The sequence below is a fragment of the Microtus oregoni genome, unplaced genomic scaffold (assembly GCF_018167655.1).
Source record: "Microtus oregoni isolate MIOR12 unplaced genomic scaffold, Mior012 000046F_ref0000063, whole genome shotgun sequence".
NCBI lineage: Eukaryota > Metazoa > Chordata > Mammalia > Rodentia > Cricetidae > Microtus > Microtus oregoni.
The window spans coordinates 118,851-144,942 of NW_024543220.1; the positions used below are offsets into that span (position 1 = coordinate 118,851).

Below are 26,092 nucleotides of genomic sequence, written 5' to 3' on the forward strand. Positions count from 1 at the left end.
CTAAGGATAGGGAAGTATAGGGATATTCAATAGGAACTATGTCACTGAATAGTACCATGTAATTTGAACCATTTAGTGGAAAATCTTGTGTTACATACACAGACAGCTTACCAAAAATGCTGTTTGTGTGTTTGGTCTGGGGACCCAGAAAGTGGGAGAGAGATGGAAAGGTAGGTGAGGGTGGGTATTTAAAGGCGCTTTGGTTTTGTTTGTCCCTGTAGATGAACTATAAAAGAGCAGTTGCGTAGTGGTACCTAAGATGGCAGTTACCCCCTATCCTTTAGTTTTGAATTTGTGAAGGAATTTGAAATGGTAAAGGAATCCTGGTTCTCTGGGAAAATGTTGCTCCCTCTTTGCAAAGATTTCTTCCCTCTCACTTTTCTAAAAGTTTTTAATTCCATTTTAACTCTTGGTTAAGTGCAACTTCAGTTACTTAAATCAGTTAATCACTTAGGTGACTCAAACCTTATTAGCATATCAGGAATAGGAGTTATGGTGGTAGTAAAATAGATGACTTGGATTACTGGGCACTTCAAGAAAGGAGTCCTTGGTGAGTGGGGGGGGGATTTGGACAGTCAGAAGGGCAGCATGGTGGCATTGGGAGGTTGGGCAGGGGGATGACCAGGAGGTGGGAAAGAAATGCATAAGGGAGATGGGAGGGCCAAAGACAAACTTTGCCTTCTTTGCAATTTTGCCTAGGGCCCTGGTGGTGGCAACCGCCTGTGTGCCACTGAAAATCGTGCCGATGCCTGGCATACTGCATAAATGGAAGCAGGGTACCGCGTGAGTTGAAACATTGGTCACACTATATAAAGTTTGTATATGTGAATCAGTGTAACTCAAACCCATGTAACTGGGGGTCTGTCTATATTTGGAATTTTCTAATAATACATTATAAGTTAAGGAAAAGAACACTGGGCTGAGACTCAGGAGACCTGGTTTCTAATTAGAAGCTTGGGTAAGTCACATAACCTTTTTCCTTCAAGTTAAATATATAATTTGTTATATGGAAAGCCATATAATTTCCTATGTTAACACTAAAAAATGTTGAATAAATAATTTTTTTGAAAAAGTCACAAGCGGATACCATTACTAATATTTTACCTTAAGTTTAAGATTAATTACATTTTTAAAATCTTATTTTTAGAAAAGAGAGATAATTTGCTTTCCCTGAACTTATTCTAGATGCTAGCAGGAGGGACCACATAGGAAATTTAAAGGAACATTTTAAGAGTTGTTTTGTGGCAGTTGAGAGAAAACAGTTCAGTGCCCTCAAACAGACCATAGTCATTTTGACTAGATAGAATTAATTGCAAGAATGTCCATTGGCATAAAGTCTCTTTGTGAGCACATAGTTTGGTTGGTTATAAGTCTCTGGCCATGATTCCAGAAAGACTTAGGAAGGTACAATTAATGAGAACTAAATAAAATTGAGGTGGACTGGAGTACCACCCACACCCCCAGTGATAGGGCTCAAACTCTGGGCCTTGCACATGCTAGGGAAGCTCTGAGCCACTGAACTGTACCCTTAGGCCTAGGACCTGGGCCTAGATTACATCCTAAATGTAGAAGTGTGAAGTTACAGAAGGTTATTCTGAAGGTACCATGTTTTAAAATTGGTTTAAATGGGAGCACAACCCATATCTGAAAGGTTAAAATGAACCAGGAATGGTGAGGTATATATATATAGTATAGATCATAGAAATAGAATTGTGTGGTATCATCCATAATGATGGACTGTTTTGATCAGACTAAAGTTGCCTTCAGCTGGGGATGTATCTCAGCAGTGGAGTACTTTCTTAGCATGTGCAACAATCCTCCCCTGGGGGACAAAGGGTGCTCCAGTGGCTCTGTAACTCCAGCAGGGCTCTTCTGTCAAGTCAGTGTTCTTGGAGTAGAAGATCATGATTGCTGTGCATGGGGCCCTCCTCTGATCCCAGCATTTGGAAGGCGGAAGCAAGAGGATCAGGAGTGCTCCAGACTCAGCTACATACTTAGTTTGAGGCTACCCCAGGCTTCAAGAGACACCATCTCAGAAAACCGAATCAGCATAGCACTAAAAACATATAAAAAATATTAGATAATTTTAGCTATTTGAGGTAGTAATTTTATTGAGCTGTATGATAATACTTCAGTTAATACAGAATGTTAATCTTAACTGCTATTCAGTTATATAATGTGTGATAACATAAAATTGAAAGGATAGTCATTTTAGGTAATATGCTTTGGAAAGTGCTGTGCAGAAAATAATTTACCTGTTCTTAACACAAGCTTAACTAATGGATCTAATCTGTGTCAATAGAACAGTACCTTTGCAAAATTATTGAATCAAAGATTTGTAGTGTTTTTCTTCTGTGGGTTATCTTCATTGTAAAATCATCTTTATTGTAATATGAGTTTCTCTTGTCATCAACACACATACTCTCTTAATTTTTTTCTCATCTTAATGAATCATATCTTGGTTAGTTGTAAGCCATCCTTTTATCATACTTGGTTCATTTCATTTAAGTAAAAGAGGTACAGCCTTTACTGTCCAAGTACACATTTTAAAAAGCATAATCATAGGATATTTCATAGTCTAGAGCATGTTCATTCTTTTAACATAAAAAATTTAGTAAACCTAAGGCCAGTTTTCCAGTGTCTGTAACTGATTTTTGTCAGGGTTCAGGAATCTCCAAAACAGTGATCAGTTAAAAGTTTCACCCCTCATTTTGCATTTTGAATTCTAAATAATAATTCTATCTACAGAATAGCCCAGAAAACGATAGTCTCACTTTATAGAACTGTTGTCTTGGAACTCTGCAGTTTAGCACTCCTCAAGTAAGCCTATGTTTCTGAGACAATATTTCAGGTAAAAAAATAAAATAAAAGAAGAAAGATTATTTTGTGTGTATGTGCAAGCACTGTGAGTGGCAAGTATGTTTTTAGGTAAAGGAGGGTGTCAACTAAGGTTAAAAGTATTTAGAATGGGGACTACAAAAGCAAGTATGTGTTATCATGCTGAGGTTCATCGAATCTTTGTACAGTAACATGCTAAGAGTGAAACCTGAAGTTGCTGAGGGTTCAGACAAGCAATGAAACCAAACATATATATATAGATGGCTTAACACTAAATGAAGTGTGGCAAGACTAAGTGACACATACCTCTGTAATCCCATCACTTGAGAGACTGAAGCAGGAGTACCTAGAATTCCAGGCTGGGCTACAGAGTGAGAGCCTGTCACAAACAAAAAGCAAAATCCCCCGTCCCCAAAAAGGTGAATTTGTAAACCTGGAAGGATTACGTTTTTAATCCTCTACCATTTGGGAGGCTGAAGCAGGAAGATGGTGAGAGGTTAGCCTAGGTTGCAAAAAAACAAAAAATTTTAAAAAGATGCTTAAAGCAGTAGGTCAGTGCTGAATTTGAGGAAATATAAACAGTTCTGCTCACCCTAATCAGTATATGAAGAAATTGTAGGCAAGAAGATGAAAGAAGTTAGAACATCTGGTTGGAGAAAAAAATGAGGGAGAGAATTCTGCAGGGTAAGTTTCTGATAAGAATCTTACCACTTTAACACCCTAGCCCTGGCCTCCCTCACACACACAAAAAAAATGTTCCTTTTTTGGTGGGTATGCGTGGGTATGTGTCTGTGCATGCAGGTATGTATGTGTAGAGGTCAGAGAACAACAGCTTCGTCTGTCTCTCTCTAGGCAGTTTGGCATTTACAAGTGTGTACCACTATGGATAACTTTGATTTACATGGGTTCTAGGGATCAAACTTGTGCTTGAAGAAAAGCACATTAGCAGTGAAGTTATTGCTCCAGCTGTTTGTTTTATACTGGTCTTGAAACTCCTAAGACACAAGCAATCCTCCAACCTTAGCTTCCCAAATAGCTGGGACTACAGGCATGTGCCATTCATTGTTCTACTCCTGTTCTTTTGGGTTTAAATGATAATTTACTAGTGACTGCTTGGGTAGAAATGGGAAGGCAAGTCTAACATAGATTAATTTTGTAGTATTATTGAGGATATAGAGGAAAGTAATATTTTAAAAATTAAAATTTACATCATGGTTTTGGTTTAGCTGAATAACTTAACAAGTCAAAAGCATCAGAAAGTGACATACAGCTCAGTCAATTGATTAAATGTTATATTTTATTTCTTAACATTGATCAGAAAAAGAACTTTTTTTGTAGAAAACACTATTGACCCATATTTTTTAATTTAGTTGTGAACCATGTACAACTGATGTTTGACCTATTTGACTCATCGTGAAAAGAATTTAACCAGCTGCCCTTGCTGAATCTTTTGTCCTGTCTCAAGAATATGGTAAATTGTTTGTTTTTATTTTCTTGAGACCTCATTTCTGTAGGCCTCAATTTTATATTTTAAACTATTCAACACTTGGCTTCTGAGTAGGGAGGGTGGATAGTTATGGAGGATGCATAGTGTATCAAGTTTTGTACTGTAGACTGTCATGCTGTTTATATATTATGCCCTTTGCTGTTAGTGCTTAAAGATGTTTTAAATAAAGGTTTAAACTTATTTATTTTTAGAAGTATGAATTGTTATAACCCTCGGCAAGTGCTTTACAAATAAATGCTCATTTCCCAGATATAGTGGCTCATACCTGTAATCCTGCCTAGTGGGAGGCTGGGCAGGAGAATTTCTGTGTTTGAGGTCAATCTGGGTTACAGAGTGAAACTGTCTCAAACTCCAAACCCCCCAAATCAAAACATTTGTTGGCTACTGTTCTAGATCGCAGACTAGCCACAGTTACATACACAGTTAACTTCCCTCCCCCACAGTTTCTCTTGGTAGCTCTAGTTTGCTCTGTCGACCAAGCTGTCCTTGAACTCATAGAGATCCTCTTGCCTCTTTAAAGGCACAGGCCGCCACCCCCCAGCTCAAATTCTTATTCTTGAGGCGGGGCCAGAAATCTATTTTTTTTTTCTTTTTCTTTTTTTTTTTTTTTTTGGAGACTTGAGTTTGTGTGGCCTTGAAACTCCTTATCTAAACTAACCTAAAGTAGACTGGCCTGGAACAGAGATCCAACTCTCCCTGTGTCCTGAGTGCTGAGATTAAAAGCATGCGATACCATGCCTGGTTCTTACAGTTTTTGTTTTTGCTTTTTCAAAAAGATTTTATTTATTATGTATACAGTGTTCTGTATGTATGCCTACGTGCCAGAAGAGGTCACTAGATCTCACTATAGAGGGTTGTGAGCCTCCATGTGGTTGCTGGAATTGAACTCATGACCCTTTGAAGAGCAGCCGTTGCTCTTAACCTCTGAGTCATCTGTCCAGCCTCTAAAAGAAAAATTTGTTTTTCAAGACAGGGTTTCTCTGTAGCTTTGGAACCTGTCCTGGAACTAGCTCTTGTAGACTAGTCTGGCCTCAAACTTACAGGCCGTCTCCCTCTGCTCTTACAGTTTTGATGTAACTAAAAATTCAAGAAATCCTATTGTAGATAAATATTTCCCACCCTTACTGTTTATGTTTTTGTTTTGTATTAATAATTTTCTTTTTTCTTTCTGTTCGTTTGTTTTCAAGACAGATTTTCCCTATGTAGATCTGGCTGTCCTGAAACTAGGCTGGCCTTCAACAAAGAACACTGCACTGCTTGTATTATATTTCATCTCTTGATTTTTGAAGGTTTTTTTGTTTTGTTTTGTTTTTGTTTTTTTCGAGGCAGGGTTTCTCTGTAGCTTTGGAGCCTGTCTTGGAACTCATTCTATAGATCAGACTGGCCTCAAACGCACAGAGATCTGCCTGCCTCTTCCTTCTGAGTGCTGGGATTAAAGGTTTGTGCCATGGCTGGCTGGCTGGATTTATTTATTTATTTGTTTATTTATTTATTTTTTAAAGCAAGGTTTTGGTGTGCGTTCCACGTTGGCCTTTATCATCCTCTGTTGTTCCAGGCAGATTTCTAAATTGTGGTACTGATTCTTCAAGCAGTTGACATTACAGGCCTGTGCCTCAAACCCCTGCTTAAGTTAATTATAGAAAGATATTTGTATTGCCATAAAAATAAATACAAATAAAAAGGCATGTTATAATGATAATGATACAGTTGAACTTTTTTTTTTTTTTGGAGACAGAGTTTCACTGTGTAGCTCTCACTAGCCTGGAACTCAATACAACAGGCTGGCCTCAACACAGAGATCTGCCAGTTTCTGCCTCCCAAGTGCTGGGATTGAGGGAATACATTACCATGTTTAGCTTGTTAGAATTCCATATATTAAAGGTTAGAATTTGTCAGGTATATTAAATAGAATAATATTGCCAATAGAAACTTCTTTGTTGAGTTAATGTTTCATTCTCTTTGGTAAGTATCTTGACAAAATTGAAAAACACCCCAAACCTTGTGCCAACTCCATATTTTGGAAAATACTGTTCTAGGTATTCATATAAGATGTAGAGTTTAATAAGAAGCCTGAGCTAATAGGTCAATCATTTTATAACTTAAAAAAAAGATGTAAAGTTATTTGCCAGTATATATCCAGCATATATCCTGGCCCATGAGTAGGAATGACTAACCAGAAATGACAAACTTTTGAAATGGAACATTCTCAGTTATCTCTAGGGAGGTCATCTAGACCTGCAGAATGAAATCACTTTATTTAACTTGGCTTCTCAGTTTTTTCTTCAGTGTTTTGGTTCATGAGAGTCACCAGTTCTTAAGATGTTACTAACAGTGGCAATGTGAAATAGGAACACGACAATAGAAACCCCGGGGAGAGCATGATTCTGGTTTATGGAAGGGGACAGAGAGGGACATTCTTCCTAGGAAAGAGATGATTTATCTAAGGCACTAGAAACTTGGATAGTATGATGAATCTGTCACAATTTAATTTGTAGTATTAGAGGAAATATTTATGGCTGGTGGTTTTTTGATACTTGTGTTGTTCTTTGCTTTTAAATTTATTTGTGTATGTATGCCTGTTTGTATGTGTGCATCATGTTAGCGGTACCAGAGGAGAGCAGAAAAAGTCATTTGATCCCTTGGAACTGGAGTTACAGGCAGTTGTGATTTGCCTGGTGTGGGTGTGGGAAAACAAGGCTAGGTTTTCTCTTCAGGAACATTCAAGTTTCTTTAACTTTTGGACCATCTTTCCAGCCCCACAGTAGTGTTTTTAATTGATTGTTGGTTGACAAACTTTAGGATATAATTCATTGATAGCAGTAGAATCTCAACTACTTTGCTTGGTGTCCCCCAGTTTGCTTTAGTCTTTCTGTTTTTGTTTTGTTTGAGATAGGGTCTCTGTGTTTTGGTTGCCCTGGAAATCCCCGTATAGATCAAGCTAACCTCAAATTCACAAAGACCTGCCTGCCTCTCTCTTCAAGTTAATTCTTTTTCCTAGAAATTTGAGGTGTATTTGATTCATTTGTTTGTTTGTTTCTCTGTCTCTCTCTGTCTCTCCCCCAAGCTATCTTTGAATTTAGGTGGTGATCCTGCCTCTGTCTCCTGAGTGCTTGGATCATAGGCATGAGCCTACCAGTAATCCCAGAAAGATCAAAAATCTAATATGTAAATATTTACAAACATGTATGTTTAACACTCTTTAGTTTGTTTTTTGAGACAGGGTTTCTCTGTGTAGTTTTGGTGCCTGTGCTGGAACTCACTCTGTAAACCAGGCTGTCCTCAAACTCACAGATCCACCTGCCTCTGCCTCCTAAGTGCTGGGTGTAAAGGTGTGTGCCGCCACCATCTGGCAACACATTTTCTTTTCTTTCTTTCTTTTTTTCTTACTGGTTTTTCGAGACAGGGTTTCTCTGTGGTTTTGGAGCCTGTCCTGGAACTAGCTCTTGTAGACCAGGCTGGTCTCGAACTCACAGAGATCCGCCTGCCTCTGCCTCCCAAGTGCTGGGATTAAAGGCGTGTGCCACCACCGCCCGGCTAGTTTCTTTTTTTAAAGATTTATATATAGTATTCTGTCAGCATGTAAACCTACACGCCCGAAGAGGGCGCCAGATCTTTTTACAAATGGCTGTGATCCACCATGTGGTTGCTGGGAACTGAACCTCTGGAATAACAGTGAGTGCTTTCAGCCACTAAGCAATCTCTCCAAACCTGGAATAGAGTTTCTTTAGAATCTCTGTTCTTATATTTCCATCATTACTGTTCTGTTAGCATCTTAAATTTGCTGTAAACCCTTTCTCTAGCTTCTTCCTTTTTTTTTTTTGGTTTATTTATTTGTTTTTTTATTTTTTTTAAATATTTATTTATTTATTATGTATACAATATTCTGTCTGTGTATATGCCTGCAGGCCAGAAGAGGGCACCAGACCCCTTTACAGATGGTTGTGAGCCACCATGTGGTTGCTGGGAATTGAACTCAGGACCTTTGGAAGAGCAGGCAATGCTCTTACCCTCTGAGCCATCTCTCCAGCCCCTTGTTTTTGTTTTTTGAGACAGGGTTTCTCTGTGGCTTTGGAGCCCATTTTTCCACACAGGGTTTGTCTTTGTAGCCTTGGCTGTCCTGGAATTCAGCTCTGTTGACCAGACTGGCCTTGAAGTCATAGAGACCCGCCTGTGCTCTGAATGCTGGAATTACAGGCGTGCACCACTACCTCCTGGCCAGTTTCAGGTTTTTTTTTTTTTTGTGTGTGTGTGTGTGTGTGTGTTTTAAGATTTATTTATTAAGCATACGATGTACTGCTGGCAAGGAAGGCATCAGGTCTCATTACAGATGGTTATGAGCCACCATGTGGTTGCTGGGAATTGAACTCGGGACCTCTGGAAGAGCAGCCGCTGAGACATCTCTCCAGCCCCCCAGCTTCAGTTTTTAAAATAATTTTGTTACATGGGTTTTCATACATAAGTGAGATTTTTAAAGTTTGTAAAATATCAGAAGTCTTTGATCATATACAGCAGCATTGAAATTACTAGCTATGCATAGTACATGCTTATAATTCCAGAATTTGGAGGACTGGGGAGGGAAAGTGTTTTGAGTTTGAGACCAGCCATGGCTGCATAGTTAAACTCTATTTCTAACTCCTATTCTTCCCCACTAACTCCCACAAATATTTACTTTGGTAGTTCTTTTTTTCCTTCCTTCAGATACAATTATTTGAAAGTTTTTAAGCTTGTCAGGAGGATTATGGTTAAAATTATACTAGTAGCTATTAATGATTATTAAAGTGTAGGACTAGCTGGACAGTGGTGGTGGCGCACGCCTTTAATCCCAGCACTCTGGAGGCAGAGGCAGGCGGATCTCTGTGAGTTTGAGGCCAGCCTGGTCTACAAGAGCTAGTTCCAGGACAGGCTCCAAAAGCTACAGAGAAACCCTGTCTTGCAAAACCAAAAAAAAAAAAAAAGGTAAATAAAGTGTAGGACTATATTAATCAAAGCCTTTTCTAAACTGTAAATACCATTATGTTTACATTTTCTGAAGAGAGAACGCTGCTACTAAGTGTGACCTATACATTCAGAAACAAATATCTTGACATTCAGTTGGAAGACTTGTAACTTTGCTTTTGTATAAAATATATGATGTTATTATTTAGATGTCTTGAGTCCTTTTATAAAGCATAATGTAAATTGCTTAAATATACAGTAGCTCAGACTGAATACATTTACTAAGGTAGCATGAAGGGGAAAAGTATTTTATAAAGTAGCTTAAGAAAAACTGGGCATGGTGATGCACACTTAATCCCTTGGCAGGTGAATGCAAGAAGAGCGGAAATTCAAAGTTATCCAGCTAGATAATGAGTTTTGGGCACCTGGGCTACAGGAGACTCTGTTCTCCCCCAGTCCCCAAAAAAACCCCAAACAAGAAGTACTTAGGGACTGGAAAGATGACTGGTTAAGAGCACTTGCTGCTCTTGTGCTCTTGTATCAGTTTCCAGTACTCACATAACATCTCACAACTAGCTGTGCTCCAGTTCCAGGGGAATTTTGTGCCCTCTTCTCACCTCTAAGAGCACCAGGCACAAGTGTGATACAAATACATACATGTATACTCATACACATACATATACATAAAAGTAAGAGCACAAGTAATTATAAGGTATAATCCCAGTACTTGAGGAGGCTGAGGCAGAAGGATCATGAGCTATAGTTTGAGGCACTAACCTAGCTTCTCTGTCTCAAAAGCAAAAACCAGTTGCAGAAAGGTTTATATAAGTGAATGTTAAAGGACTTAAAGATAAATGAGATTTGTAAGGTGCAAGGAGTACTGTATTATAAGAGTGATCAGGTTGGCTGACTTTTCAGTATAGTAGATAGTGGCTAGCTTTGCTCATGGGAAGATGCAAGGTTTTATTTAATTGTACACTTCTTAAATTATCTCCTTGCCCTGGAATAGTTGAGAAACTGGATATAGGTTTTTATGTAATTCCTACACTATTAATGTGAATGTGCAGCTTATATTGGAAGAAAGAGTATTAATAGCTTCTCTTTATATTAGGGGGATTCAAAAGAGGGTAGGCAAACAAGAAGCTAATCATTTTCAACTCTGCTTCTTTCTAGCTTTAGTTTTCCTATCACTGAGGGAGTGTAGGTCTTATTTCAGAAGGAACGAGCCTGTTGTGTACCAAGCTAATTGAGTGATAAAAGGTCCTACAGATGGTGGTGGAGAACACTTTGCTTGTTATACTAGAAAATGTGGGAGAACATTCCTGTCTCTGCCTTTACTATTAAATATGGGATACTTTCATTGCTTTGTATGCTGATGCATTTCCTGCTCTACTCTTTGTTTTTCCTAAGCTGAGCTCTGAGCTAAATACAAAGAAATATTCTGTACAAAGAAATATTGATTGTTTTTATAATGCTTGCCATTAATGCCTGATGATATACAGTAAGATAGGATTCTGCATACAATTAAATATGTCAAGTATTACAAACTTTAAGGTTCTTTTGAAATTACCATACTAAACTCAGTTCACTTTTGCTAACTTCACAGTTGTTGATCACATAGCATGGTCATCCACTCACAGCTTAAAAAAATACAGGGAGCATCGGAGAGAATGGGTAAAGTAAAATTTTGATGTTTTTAAAATAGCACCTAAATAAATGAAAGTTGATTTGGTTTATTGTTTGTAAGGGAGGGAGAGGGTGGGAGAAATTGAGGGGGAGGGGTGGGTTTTGGGAAAATAGCATGCACTGTGTATAATGTCAGATACTACTTAGGCCAAGGTTTTATGTGCTACTAATAAAATTTATATCAGGTCATAGGATCATAATTCAATATTGGGTATTGCAGTGGGGCTCATTTTCCTTCACAGCAGATTGAAGGGAATTTTGAGAGCAATATTGGACACATTTGAATGGGAACCCTGGTTTTAGAGGAGGCCTTTCTTTCTATTTCCCCCTGTGAAACTGATGCTTCAGTATCACCTTATGTTCATTTCTAACTAGAGAATTAAGTAGCATGCATTTCAGTTTTATTGTATACTTGTGACCCAGCTGTTTTCAAGTTTTACAATTTATGACGCCCAAGAAGGGATTGTACAAAAGAAGGCAATGGAGTTGTAATTCTGAAGATAGTTGTTTGGTGGACATTATTAATAGAACTTTGGTGCTTCTATTCAATGAAAAATTTGTGACCACCCAAAATTTTAAACCGGAGTCCTCACTGGCTGTGGTGTGACATGACTATGTATAATTCCAGAGTTTTGGAGGTAGAGGCAGGAACATCAGCATTGTGATAATTTTTTATCTGTATAATTAGTTTAGTTGAGCTACCTGAGACTGTGCCTTAAGCATAAAAAGCCTAATTCCTCATTCTAAAATCTTGCATTGTGGTTATATGTAAAACTTAATTAATTTTTGTGGAGGCCATGGGTCAGAGAGACATGTTTTTATAGGTAAAATGATTTGTTTTTGTTGTTGACTATACTTGGTCTAATCACTGCCTCATAAATTTTTTTTTTTCTTCCAAGGTAGGGTTTGGGGTCTCTGTATAACCATGGCCTTACTGGAACTTTCTCTGTATACCAGACTGATGTTACTGAGATTTGCCTGCCTCTGCCTCTTGAGTGCTGGGATAAAAGGAATGTGCCACCACTACCCAGCTCAAAAATTTCTTGAAAAGTTCAATTATATACAATAAATACATATTGAAGAAAGATCTTAAGAACCAAATTTCACCTTCCAAAAATTGTTCCCTTGGCTCCAATTTGTATTCCCAGACATACTCTGCCATTTGCCAAAGCTGACTATGGTTTACTTACTGTTCCCCAAACCTTCAAGCCCTTGTAAACTTTGTCAAAGATACTATTCTGATCTGGAATGTTCCTCTTTCCTCTTAAGTCTTGCCTGAAGCGTTTAGATTTTGGCTTCTACCTACTCCCTGAAGCCTTTCCCACTTTCTCCAACCTTTACATGGTAGTTCTAGTATGTTTAAAATATCCCTTTGACACTTGAATTATGTTATTTTGTGTTATTGTTACTTATTTCCTATTTCTCTAGGGAAAATGTGGGCTCTGTAACTCCATTTTGTAGAGGATAGAGTAACTAATAGGTTTGATTCAATGATTAGGATCTAGCTAGTATCATTTCCCCCATAATTTATTATTAGTTTTTAAACACGTGAAAATTTATTGGGAGAATTAACTCATATTTGTTTGTATGATTCAATGACCAGGAAACACAAACATAAAGCATGTTAAATTGATAAAATCCTGTATTGTAAGAATCTTTTGTCATTCTCTTTGTAGTCTTTTTTTTCCCCCTTTATTTTTTTCTCTAAGTGGTTTGTATTTTACCTAGTTGCTTTTGAAAAACATGGTTTGGGCCAGATGTTGTGACAAAGATAAAAATACAAGCATTTCTGTTTTAAAATTGTGTAGTTAAATTATACTATGTCATAAGCCCAAATTTATTCAAATGCTGCATGACTTTGTATTTTTGTAGCCAAATTGTTTGAAAATATTAGCCATAAAGTCCTAAGTAGAACTTTTAAAATATCAATAGAAAGATCCTCATTTACATGTCCTTCTCAGAGTATTGTTTTATTTTGAACTATTAATTTTATTATTTTAGTAAAAAGATTTTTATAATGGCTAATATTTGAAAGCTATATTTCATATTTTTTTCTACAGTTACCAAGTGTTAATGGAATACCTGCTTATTTGTAGTGGAATATTTTAGATGCTTTTTTGGCATTTATAGAAATTGATTTCTTTATTATTTTAAAGCTCACTGGGGCTACTGTTACTATGTTTATATATTTGTAATTGTTCATGTTTTTCTGATAGTGTTCTTCAGGCCATGTATCCCTTGTTAATACACCTAATGTGATTTCTTAAGCAAAAATGGGCACCCTATTAGATGAGATGTTTGATTAATAAAACATCTGTAAATTTTAACTCAGTCTAAGACCTCATTTTTAACCCTTCTACCAATGAGTCTTGTTTTACAATAGACTGAACTGACATTGCTGTTTCATTACCAGAAAACTTAGACAGGTGTAGCAGGGTGATTCCTAGTAAGTTCCCCCCCCTTAGAAATTTATTACTTTAAAAATTCTTAACATAATCACAGTAGAGTTTTAAGCAAAGCCTTTCTAGGATCAAAAAGCTTCTATTCTAGTTTTAGCTTTCTCATGTGAGCTTGTGGTAGTTTGGTTCTTGAATGAGATTGAGGCACTCAACTTGTCTTCCTTGAAACATACTTTGAAAGAAACATTTCTCATGTAACCCAAGGTCCACTTGTAGAGTTCCAGTCTTGGGCTTTAGCTATCTTCAGTAATGTTTTTTTTCTGGGCTTATACTTGTTAAGTCAGTATTGTAAAAACAAAACAGAAAATAAACACTCTGATTTTGTTCACTTTTGTTTTCATATACAAGAATCTTTACAGTCAACATGTACTTCTAGGTGCTGTATTGAAATTGCTGGCAGAGTCTATTCTATACAAACTGAACAATCTGGCCCCTTGTTTTATTTGTAAAGGTTCAATGTATCTATGCCTGCCTACTTCAATCTGCAAGGGAGTTTCAGAAAGGCCCCGCATTCGCCGAGCCGTGAGTTATCACTAACTTTTCAGATGTGTTAATGAATGTGGAACAGAAGCAGCTGTGTTTAAAAGAAAATAAAAGTCCATCAAAGTGACATATTATAGTAGCAGGCTTGAACACTAAATAGATTATTCCAAATTGTGTCACAAATAACATACTAGAGATTAGCCTCAGAAAACCTATTGTTGAAATGCTCTGAAGTTATGAGTTTAGCAAATTATCTTTCTTAAAAATGTATGTGTCCTACTTGCAAATCAGAATGTTCTTTACATCTTCTTAACCAAGCTAAAACAATCTGAACAAAATCTTACCCCATAGTGTTTAGTTGACTTTAATTAAAGTTAAGCTCTTCAATATAAGACCACTTAAAGGGGGTAAAGTTTGAACATTTTTTTTTTGTTTGGTATTCACATATGAAAGTACAGAACTTAATTTAAGAATTGCTTCCTAGTTGAAATGTTTGGAGTACTTTAGGTATCATGTGAACTACAGAGGTATTTACAATCTCTCTTGGTTTGTTTCAACAGTTTTCGCTTCAGTAATTCACCAGTAGGTTTTCATTTATCAGTGATACCAATTTAAGGCTAAACCACATTCTTTAGGGCTTATCATTCTGCATAAAGGAAACTACCGTGTGAGTTTTTCTTTTATTTCTTCAGAGATTCTAAGCAAAAAAAAAAAAAAGTTGTAACTAACATTTGTATTTTTACTCTAGCTAGTTACCTTTCCTTAGACTCTTTAAGCTTTTGAGTAAATAGCTATATTTGATAAGCAGGTTGGTTGCTTCTGTTTAGGAGTTGTGTTCTTTTATGTGAGCACAGAATATATTTTATTTTGCCTGGTTTGGCAATGTAGCACAGACCACATAAAACATGGAATATGGAATCTTTGGAGGTATTAAAGTTAACATTTCATTTAGGCAATGTGCCCTTGTTTGACTGGTGTGTAAGTCCTTCTTCCAGGTTTGTACACTCTTAAACACCTTATTCTACCCTCTAACTCCTCCCAGCAGCAAAAGGGAGACACTTCAACTGGAACAAAATAGTGGAAGAAATGGCGTCTGGGGTTCAGTGGGGATTCGCAGTGTGTATGCAATGTTTGCAAGATTATTTTTTTTATGTTTTTCAATTAATGTAAATAATTACAAAATAAATTAGTGTTTACTGTCAAGAGACCATTGTATACCAGTAGAAACTCTTGGTGGGTCTGCTGCAAGTTGCTTAACCTGTTGGGGCCTCAGTTTTTTCATCTGCAGTATGAAGGAGTTGGACTTGATAACCTATAAATAAATGAAGTCCATTCCTGCTCTAAAATCCTATGCTTTTCTGAAGTACTTTTATTTAACAGAATGCTTTGCTTTCCCACTTTGACTATTTGAATTACATTTGCAGTACATATACTGCAATTGCATGTTGTCTAAAATAGTTTTTCTATAGGATGGCATATAAAAAACTAATCCCTCCTGGGTTGATTTATAAGTGTCTGTAAGTAGATAGTCAGACACCAAAAGCTAGTAATAACTAGGACTTTCAGAATATAAACACTGTCTGTTTGTCTAACCTTGAGTATTATTAACTTTCCTATATTACAGGAGACACTACTCGACAACGAATCAAATTCAGCGATGACAGAGTATGCAAGAGCCACCTTCTCAACTGTTGTCCCCATGATGTCCTTTCTGGAACTGTACGTGGTTAAGTTGTTTTATTACTTACTAGTGTGCTACAAAAATGAAGTTCTTGGTAAACTCTTAATTTTTTACCAAATTACTTACTTTTTTAAACAGTGTTAGAAAAGATTTGCATCCCTTTCATTGCTTGTTTATTCCCACTGATAATTTAAATGTTCAATAATGGGTTTCCTTACAGAAGTAGTTGTCTTTTCCATTTCCCCCCACCATTCTTCTACTGGTTTTGTTATTCTTGTTTTTTCTTTTCTTCTGGTCTTAGAGATGAACATGGAACCTTGCACATGCTAAGCACATACTGAGCCACTGAGGCACATCCCAGGTTCTCTGCTATTTTGTTGTGGTGATGGTGGTGGTTGGTTGTTTTTTGTTTGTATTTTGGTTTTTCGAAACAGGGTTTCTCCATATAGTCCTGGCTGTCTCCAAACTCTTTCTGTATACCAGACTGGCCTCAAACTCAGAAATCCACCTCTCTCTGCCTCCTGAGTGCTGGTATTAAAGTACCATCACTGCTAGACTGTTTTTGTTTTTGTTTTTTTTTTTTTTTGAGGCCTGTCTGATGGTTCAAACTGGTAACCTTGAACTTGAACTTTTGACCTTCACACTTCCAACTTCTTGGATCATAGGTGTATCAGAAAACTACACCAACAATGGGTTTTTTGGTTTGTTTGTATTTTTTTCTTCCCCTTTTATTTATTTACTTATTTTTATCTAAAACGGGTATATTGGATTGGTTCCCCTGTGGAGTTGGGATTTAGGATACTTTTAGTGCCACTTTCTCCTGAATTAGCATCCTTCTATAAGCCTTGCTTTTCTTTCTGCCTCTAGGCTGACAGAGAGGACAGTGTGATAGCCAACACACAAGACCTGTGTGATCTTATGGCATTCTGGGTATTTCACACCCGTTAACTGGGAATTGGGATTCTGTACCAGGTGCTTTTTCTTATTTCCTCTTCTCTTCTGAAGAGAGGTGAAGAGATCTTACAAGTGGCATATTCACATAGGGAGGTGGTAACTGTCTCTTGGAAAGCATGCCCCCTCTTCTTTAAATGGTACAGAGGATCTTTAACTTCTGAATTTGATTGAAATTACAATGAGTAATTTCCCTTCACAGATACTTTTGTTGATGGGGAACTGTAAGGGGTTAAGTCTTGACTTCATTTTATTTCTCATTTGCCAGAAATATCTAGAATAAAGAAAGGATTTCCAGATTACTCTTTCATAAGCAGTGAGTAAGTACTCTTAGGCACGGATACCCAAATGAATGTGTTTTTTTTTTTTTTAAGTGAGATTAAGGATATCCCCCAAACATAAAAATATCAAGACATGTGCAATAGGAAGCATCTTTGTCATTTCTTAGTGGGAAATGCAGTTGAAACTATTATGTGCCTAAGTCTGGTATGGTGATCTAAATGCGGAATTCAGCATATTGCCAGCCTGAAGACTGAATCTGAAGTGTGACGCCAACAGAGCTACTGAGTGAGACCTTGTCTCAAACAAGAGTCTGAAAAAAGTTTTAAGTATAATAGACATAGTAAGAAATTTAGTTTGTGGGCAAGTTCAATACTTGAATTAGGACTGTGACAAATATTAACAGGTAATAAAATGATTCTGTAATGTTTCTGTAAGTACTTCCACTTTAAATTTTATTTTGTTTATAATCCTAACTTCAGGGATCTAAGACATGCACTACTGCATAGCTTTTTTTTTTTTTTTTTTTTTTTTTTTTTTGGTTTTTCGAGACAGGGTTTCTCTGTGGTTTTGGAGCCTGTCCTGGAACTAGCTCTTGTAGACCAGGCTGGTCTCGAACTCACAGAGATCCGCCTGCCTCTGCCTCCCGAGTGCTGGGATTAAAGGCGTGCGCCACCACGGCCCGGCCTACTGCATAGCTTTTTAAATATTTTCTGTTCTATTAATTCATTTGTAATCTATGACAGATCTCTCACTTGTAGAACACTGTTATTGTCCACATTTAAATCATTTATATTACGTGTAGGAGTGCTTTGCCTGCATTATATCTGTTCACTATGTGTGTGCCTGGTACATGAGAGGCCAGAAAGAAGGTATTGTATACTCTGGGACTGGAGTTCTAGGTGCTCGGTGAACGACCTTTTATGTTTGGGTACTTAAACCCTGGTCCTCTGGAAGAGCAACCAGCGCTCTTAATTGCTAAGCCATCTCATCAGCCCCACAGTTAGTGTTGTAGGAAATTTGATGATTAATTTGTTTCTATTTTATTAGGAGTGCATGTGTATGTTTTGGGTTGTGTTGGCACAAAATATGGAAGACAAAAGAGAACATTGGGTGTACTCCTCAGAAACACCCCTCACCTGCTTTGTGATAGGATCCTGGCCTGGAGTTTACTGATAAGGCTAAACTTGCTGGCCAGTGAGTTCCAGGAATCCCCGTGCTTTCATGTCCTCAGCACTGAGATTACCATGTCTGCCATTTTATATGGGTGTTAGGCATGCTGTCTAGTTTTATGTGAGTTTCACACAGCTGACGTCATCGGGAGAGAAGAAAGCCTCAATTGAGGAAAAGAGTCAAATGAATTCTGTCCCTCCAAGTTGTTTTTGGTCATGGTGTTTCATCACAGCAATAGCAACCCTAAGATACTGGGGCTCATCCTCAGATCTTTGTGCTTGTAAAAGAAGCACTTTACCAAATTTATCTCCCTAACTACAAAAAGACTATTTAGTGGATAAATTATCACTTCTTATAAGCGTAGAAAATAAAAGCAACAAAATTATTTCTTTCTTTCTTTTTTCTTTTTTTTATAAAAAAAATAGGAAAGGATATTATGTAACATTGCCTGTCTTTGAATTGGTTCTGTAGCCATGGGTGACCTTGAACCTCAGATCATCCTGCCTTCACCCACCAAGTGCCGGGGTTACAGATTGTATCCTAACTCATCTCTCTTTAAATTTCTATGTATATTGGAGATACATATATTTAAATTGTTTTTTCAGGACAGTGTAGTTTTTAGAGTTTTTCCTGGAACTTGCTCTGTAGACCAGGCTGGCCTCAAACTCAGAGATCCGCCTCCTGATCTACCTCCTGAGTGCTGGGATTAAAGGTGTGCACCATCACCGCCCGGTTATTGCATGCATTTTATGTGTGAGTGCTTTGTCTGCAGGTATGTATGTTTGTGCACCACATGAGAGTCTGGTTCCAGTATTGGATCCCCTAGAACTGGATCCATCTGTCTCTGCCTTCGGAATGCTGAGAAAGGAGTGTGCCATCACTGGCTAGCCAATTTTTTTTTTTTTTAAGATTTATTTATTATGTATACGACATTCTGCCTCCATGTATGCCCTCACGCCAGAAGAGGGTGCCAGATATCATTACAGATGGTTGTGAGCCACCATGTGGTTGCTGGGAATTGAACTCAGGACCTCTGGAAGAGCAGCCAGTGTTCTTAACCACCAAGCCATATTTCCAACCCGTGTTTTTTTTTTTATTTATTTTTAATTTTTTTTAATTTTTTATTTTATTTTTTTTATTTTTTTTCAAGACAGGGTTTCTCTGTAGCTTTGGGGCCTGTCCTGGAACTAGCTGTTGTAGACCAGGCTGGCCTCGAACTCATAGAGATCCGCCTGCCTCTGCCATCTGAGTGCTGGGATTAAAGGCGTGCACCACCACCACCCGGCCTTGTTTTTTTGTTTTTTTTTTTTCTTGTAGCTTTGGTGCCTGTCCTGGAACTAGATCTTGTAGACCACTGCCACCACCGCCCCTGCTCATTAATTTTAAGATTTAATTATTATGTATACAGTGTTCTGCCTGCATGTATACCTCCATGGCTGAAGAGGGCACCAGAACTCATTATAAATGGTTGTGAGCCATCATGTGGTTGCTGGAAATTGAATTCAGGACCTCGGGGAAGAGCAACCAGTACTTTTAACCTCTAATTCATCTCTCCAGCCCCCAATAATTTTTTTTCTTCTCTCTCTCTCTCTCTCTCTCTCTCATTCAAGTTCTATAGATTTTTGGGAGACAAGATCTTGTATATGCACCCTGAACTGGTCTCAGTCTCCCTTTGTATTGAAGGATGGCTTGATCCTTTGGTCTATTTTCCTAACAGGCACCTGGCTTTAGGTGGTGCTGTGGATAACTGAGTGGTGTTGACAACTGGTTATGAAGACACACTATGTACCCAAGGCAACTCTTACAAAGGAATGGGACTTGCTTACAGTTTCAGAGGATTAGTCCATTATCGTCATGGCAAGGAGACAGGCAGACAGCATGGTGCTGGATTGGTCACTGAGAGTTTCATTTACATTCTACTCCACGGGCAGAGACAGACAGGGGACCTGGTGGCATGCTTTTGAAACCTAAAGCCCACTCCTACTGACATACCTCCTTCAACAAGGCCATACCCACTAATACGTCCTAGAGAGTTTACCAGCTGGGAACTAAGCATGAATATATATGAGGCTGAGAGAGTCAATGCCGTTCCAAACCACCATAGGTATCCACTTTAGCATTAGTGTAGTTAGTAACTCATGGCTTGGATTGGGGCTTGAACTGTAACAAGTCAAAATTCCTAGCTGATCAGTAAGTGCTTACTACAGAAGGACCAAGAATTTTCCTCTCATTTTTCGCTGAACACCATAGACCATTTTAAGAGATTAGTGGTGGTGGTGCATGCCTTTAATCCTAGTGCTCAGGTGGCAGAGGTAGAATGATTTCTGTGAGTTTGAGGCCAGTCTGGTTTACAAGATCTAATTCCAAGACATCTAGGGCTATACAGAGAAACCGTGTCTTGAAAAACTGAGGGGGGGGGGGGGAGATTTGGTTGAGTTTTATAAGCAGTATTTTTTTTCTACAACTGTAGCACATTCCTCTACAAGAGAGGATGCAGAAAATATTTTTAATATTAGTGGTTGTGTAGAAGAAGGCTTTTGGATCTATATCAATATCATAAAAGATTGCACCTGCTGGAAACACCGAAATTTGAAAAACTCAGGAGGCTTAAGTAGTAAAGAATGCCAACATTTTGATGTAATGAAAAAAGACCCTGTTTTTATTCGGCTTTGTTTTTGACACATTTTTTTCCCCTGTATCATGTTTTGTGATCCTCCTGCCTCAGCCTTCTTAAGCAACTACTACCAGCATGTGCCACAATAGCCAGTGACTGTTCTGGCATTAATTTTCATGGGTTTTGTTTTTGTTTGTTCTTCGTTTTTATTTAATATTTATTTATTTATTTATTATGTACAAAATATTCTGTCTGTATGTATGCTGACCAGAAGAGGGCACCAGACGTCACTACAGATGGTTGTGAGCCACCATGTGGTTGCTGGGAATTGAACTCAGAACCTTTGGAAGAGCAGGCAATGCTCTTAACCACTGAGCCATCTCTCCAGCCTCCTTTTCTTCGTTTTTAAAGCATAGATTTTGTTCTTTTTTTTTTTTTTTTTTTTTTTTTGGAGACAGGATTTCTCTGTGTAACAGCCTTAACTGTCCTGGAACTAGCTCTGTAGACCAGACTGGCCTCAAACTCACAAAGATCCACCTGCCTTTGCCTCCTGAGTGCTGGAATTAAAGGCTTGCGCTACCACCTCCTGGCAAAACATAGATTTTTTTTTTTTAAAATCATGACTTATTTCTCCAAGTAATCATGCATTCTTCTCTTCAGAGTAAATTTTGCATTTTACTAATTTTTAGAATTGTTCATGCTATCGTAAGTGGTAACAGACCATTTTAACATTTCCCACAATCCTCTTCTAGAAGTCATTTGATTCTAGTTTTATCATTCTTTGTTCTCCAAATAGGATAAAATTATTCTCCTTTCAAAACATATGCTAAAATTTTTGCCTCCTTTTTTTTTTTAAATTTATTATGTATGCAGTGTTCTATTATGTATATAGTCTGTGTATGCATGCAGGTCAGGGCACCAGCTCTTATTACAGATGGTTGTGAGCCACCATGTGGTTGCTGGGAATTGAACTTAGGAGCTCTGAAAGAACAGTAAGTGCTCTACAGCTCTGAGCCATCTCTCCAGCCTCTCTTGCTAATTTTTTGCCTGTGTAAATCATCTGTACTTTTCCTGCAAACATACCTCATACATACCGATACTTGATAAAGATAACTTTTTAAAAAAATATTTATTTATTTATTATGTATACAATGTTCTGTCTGTGTGTATGCCTGCAGGCCAGAAGAGGGCACCAGACATCATTACAGATGGTTGTGAGCCACCCATGTGGTTGCTGGGAATTGAACTCAGGACCTTTGGAAGAGCAGGCAATGCTGTTAACCACTGAGCCATCTCTCCAGCCCCTAGAGATAACTTTTTATGAGTTGCTTTGAAAAATGGTGGCACTAGAGAGTTATGAGCCAAAAAATGAATTCTTTATCCATCAATACTTAATATTGTATAATAAGATCCTGAGCACCTGTTAAGTGGTAGCACATTAGAGGTCTCAGGTTTATTAACAGTGATCAAAACTGATGAATTTATCATTTCAGTTTGGTCAGTATACACTACATTGATAGCGTCAATGTTCTTTTTTAAACATCTTAGTATACATAAATCTGGAAGTACTTAAGAGAAATGAATTTTTCAGGATCAGGTAATTGGTAAGAGATGAGTAGATTTTTGGTTTTTTGCAATTATTTCAATGCCCAATATATTTTTATATCATACCCATGGTTTTCTCCATTTACAAGTGTGTGTTTGAGAAATAGCATTTTATTGTTTAAATTGTTTTGACATTTAATTGATTTATTTCTTGAGACAGGGTCTCTTTTAATCTAGTCTTCTTGAGTGTCCTGGAATTCACTATGTAGACCAGGTCAGCTTTGAACTCACAGGGATTCTTCTATTTCTGCCTGCCCAGTGCTTGGATTAAAGATGTATATTACCATGCCCAGCTTGTGTGTGTGTGTGTGTGTGTGTGTGTGTGTGTGTGTGTACATATGTACGTGCCTGCCTGCCTGCCTGCCTTCCTCCCTCCCTCCCTACCTAATTAAATGTTGTGATACACACACATACAGTGGTTTTTTTTTGAGACAGGGTTTTCTCTGTAGCCCTGGTGTGTTGGAACTCATTCTGTAGACTAGGCTGGCCTCAAGTTTGCAGAGATCGCCTACTTTTGCTTCCTGAGTGCTAGGATTAAAGGCATGTTGCCACCAACATGTGATGTAATTTTGTATTTCTATCCACTGATTATTAGTATATTAATATCAATAATTTATTTCATTTGTTTTTAGTTTGGGTATACATTATGACAGTAAAATATATGTTTGTGTATGCCAGTAGTTATAATTGGATCTGTGTAGGTGTAGGTACATGTTCTGTCAAACTCAGGTAGTGAGGTGCTTAAAATTTTGTTTTTTGGGATAGGGTTTTTCTGCATAGTGACTATCCGGGAACTTGCTCTGTAAACGAGACTGGCCTCGAACTCGGATTTGCCTGTCTCTGCCTCTTCTTCCTTTTAAGGCATTGGCCACCACAGACCGCAGAGAGGCTCTTAAAAATATTTCTTTTTTCTAAACCAGAAAATGGCATTGTAAAGCTTATATCCATGTACTTCTGTGCATGTTTTATTCTTTAAGTTCTTGGAATTGCTTATTCAAACCAGGTTTGTGTAATAGTCATGATTTGGACAACATGGGGAGTATAAAACATAGTCTGTAGAGATGAACAGACATAGACCATTTTTCTTAGGAATCTTAGAGTCCTTTTTGTAGTGGCGTAAGCGAATGCAGACAGATTGTAAAAATATATATATAGCTTTAATGGAGACTTAGAGAACCACCGTTCCCGCGGAGACCAGGAAAGCAGAAGCAGCGACTGGGAGCCATGCTCGCCAAATTTATGGGCAAACATTAGCCCGAGGCGAACACGCCCCCTTAGGGGCGGGACTTATCCCTACATCTCCCCTTTTTGTCTAAATAAGACAGAACTAAACCAAATACAACTATATACAATAATAACAAATAATAAATATAACAAACAATATTGAGAACAAAAGTTTTGCTAAACATTCTATCTCAAGGAGTCTAAATAATGTAGAGAGTAACTACAATTATATAATCTTCAACTCTGTCAAAGATCTGAGAAGGGAAAATATTACTTAACAAACGAGATATATCCAAAATGTGCAACAATTGACAGAGACAACTGACTACCTGGGCAATCACCCAATCACCCAAAGTCTCGTTTGCAATGTTGAGTCAACCAACTTTGGCTAAGGCCTAACATAACTGACATACCATTATTAAAGGCAAGGAACTTTTCAAAACTATCTTACCCTGTCTTGGCAGGATATGACAGTCCTGTTTTATCCATTGATGCACGCTCTGTATCTCTGTCAGTGGTTGAGGTATGGGCATTTCTTTGCCCAAAGGCCAGTTCTGCCAAAAAGAAAGGCTCCAGGTGGAGTGTCTTTGGTGCTCAACATTCTCTCGGGAATAGAGCGGTGTTGCCAGGAGCAATTGTGTCTCACTATCACGAAAGTTAGATTAAAGGCCATTTTCTACAGCTCTTTGAAAAGGTTGAAGATTATCTATCTATACTGAGTATGATCTCTATATCTCTAGAGAACCTGATTAGTCTAATTATAAATGACAAACTTAGATGACTATTTATATAATTCTCAATATCTATCTAACTTAAAGACTAAGACAATAAACAACTGTGTAACAAATGAGGATAATGACCTCCAAATATAAACACTGTACAAATATACATTGCAATATGGTAAATATATATCAATACACAAACATTATATAAGTATCTTAATCAGAGGTAGAAATGTACACTGCAATATGGTAAATATATACAATATATTTATCAATATATGTCAATACATAAAAAATGTTTTAAACAGATAAAAACATGCATGCATACAATAGTCAATATAATTTAACTTTGTATCAATATACAAGAATCGATACCAATATTTTTGTCTAAAAGCAGTAACTCACAATTATAAATCTATCATCCCATCCTTCCCTCTTTTTTTTTTTTCTTTCTTTCAAAATGATCCCTGAGCTTATAAAATTCCTCCCCCAACCTCCCAACCCTTAAATGATGTCCCTAAACCCAGGGGTAAACTTTACTGGGAGAGGGGACGTCGTCCTCAAGAATTACTTCCAGCTGTCATGGGGGCGACGTTCTTTCTGGGGGATCCTGTGAAAGTAAAGTGATGGTTAAATTTCAAGATCAATGTCTTTTAAAATTGCAAATAGTCTCTGAGTATTTTGTGCAGGTCTGACCAGAATGTTGTACAAGATGTGCACCATTTCAGCTAACCAAGTTGGGATCGTCTTGTGCAGCTGGTATCCAAAACAGGTCTTGTAGTAGTGCTATATCAGTATCATGACATCGTATCAACCAGGTAGAGTTGTTGTTGTGGGGCCCCATCTTCTTCCTGGAAACTTCAAATGTCACTTCAGGAAAAACTCATTGTTCATTGAGAAAAACTTAAACATTAATCATATAGACATATATAGACATACATATATATATATTCTATGAAAGGCATGATAGTTATTTTCAATGAAAAGTATGATAGATATGAAGAAAAGCAAAGATGTTTTCTAAATTCATATTTCTTTCTGTCCCATATCATGGCTCTTGACATGAGACAGAAAGTCCAGAAACTCTGGGTTTTTCTCTTACTAACAGGCTTGGAATTGGAGAGGGACTGAATCTTATGGTCCAAATCAGCTGTTCCCTCTTCCATAGTAATGAATTTCTCCTTAATATCAGCCACTAATGTTTCAGTTCCTACAGAAAGGGACTGAAGCTTATGATCCAAATCAGCTGTTCCCTCTTCCATAGTAATGAATTTCTCCTTAACATCAGCCTGGAGAACTTCAAACTGATTCTTGAGAAGATTGTTATCAGCCTGGAGAACTTCAAACTGATTCTTGAGAAGATTGTTGTCATTCTCAATTGTTTTTAAGCGTTCAATCTCTGCCTTAAGAATCCTGGATTCGTCTCGTAAAGACTTTATCATATTTCTATTATCAAACCATTTAGTGGCAATGAAAACTACGAATCCCAGAAGGATCCATAGATGTGGGGTGATAGACACCTCTTGTAAAATCTCCCACATGGTACAATTAAAAAACTGTTAAATTCTTGAATACTAACGTGTTCAGACATTTTATTTAGAAAAGAAAAATTTTTTACCTACAATGATTGATTCCTGCCAGTGGTGGTCTCTGTGTTTTTGGAGCCTGTCCTAGACCAGGCTGGCCTCGAACTCACAGAGATCCGCCTGCCTCTGCCTCCCGAGTGCTGGTATGAAAGGCGTGCCCCACCACCACCACCACCACCGGGCCAAGTCACTTTGTATCAGACCAAATCTGCCGCTGTGGCGGCTTTTGTTGCAAAATCTCAGGTACTTGAGCTTCTGTTAATTCAGGCAGTGGAGTTCCACTGCAAACTTAGCCAAGGCAGGCAGAATGGGCCTGTGTGGCCGAGTGTGTCTCAGACTCGGCACTGGG

General features: G+C 37.8%; 1 protein-coding gene across 6 annotated transcripts in view; it reads left to right on the top strand.

Annotated features, from left to right (window-relative positions):
* Positions 1-26,092, top strand: part of LOC121435597 (putative RNA-binding protein Luc7-like 2) — a 58,448-nt gene that overhangs the window by 2,991 nt on the left and 29,365 nt on the right. For 2 of the 6 annotated variants that reach the window (XM_041635050.1, XM_041635052.1), the window contains exon 2: positions 15,533-15,627. In XM_041635050.1, the coding sequence (XP_041490984.1) occupies positions 15,533-15,627 (95 nt within the window). Of the gene's footprint in view, positions 1-699; positions 784-939; positions 959-4,208; positions 4,310-10,886; positions 10,955-13,876; positions 13,948-15,532; positions 15,628-26,092 lie in introns of those variants that run through there. The other 4 variants (XM_041635051.1, XM_041635053.1, XM_041635054.1 and 1 more) reach the window with 4 other exon arrangements.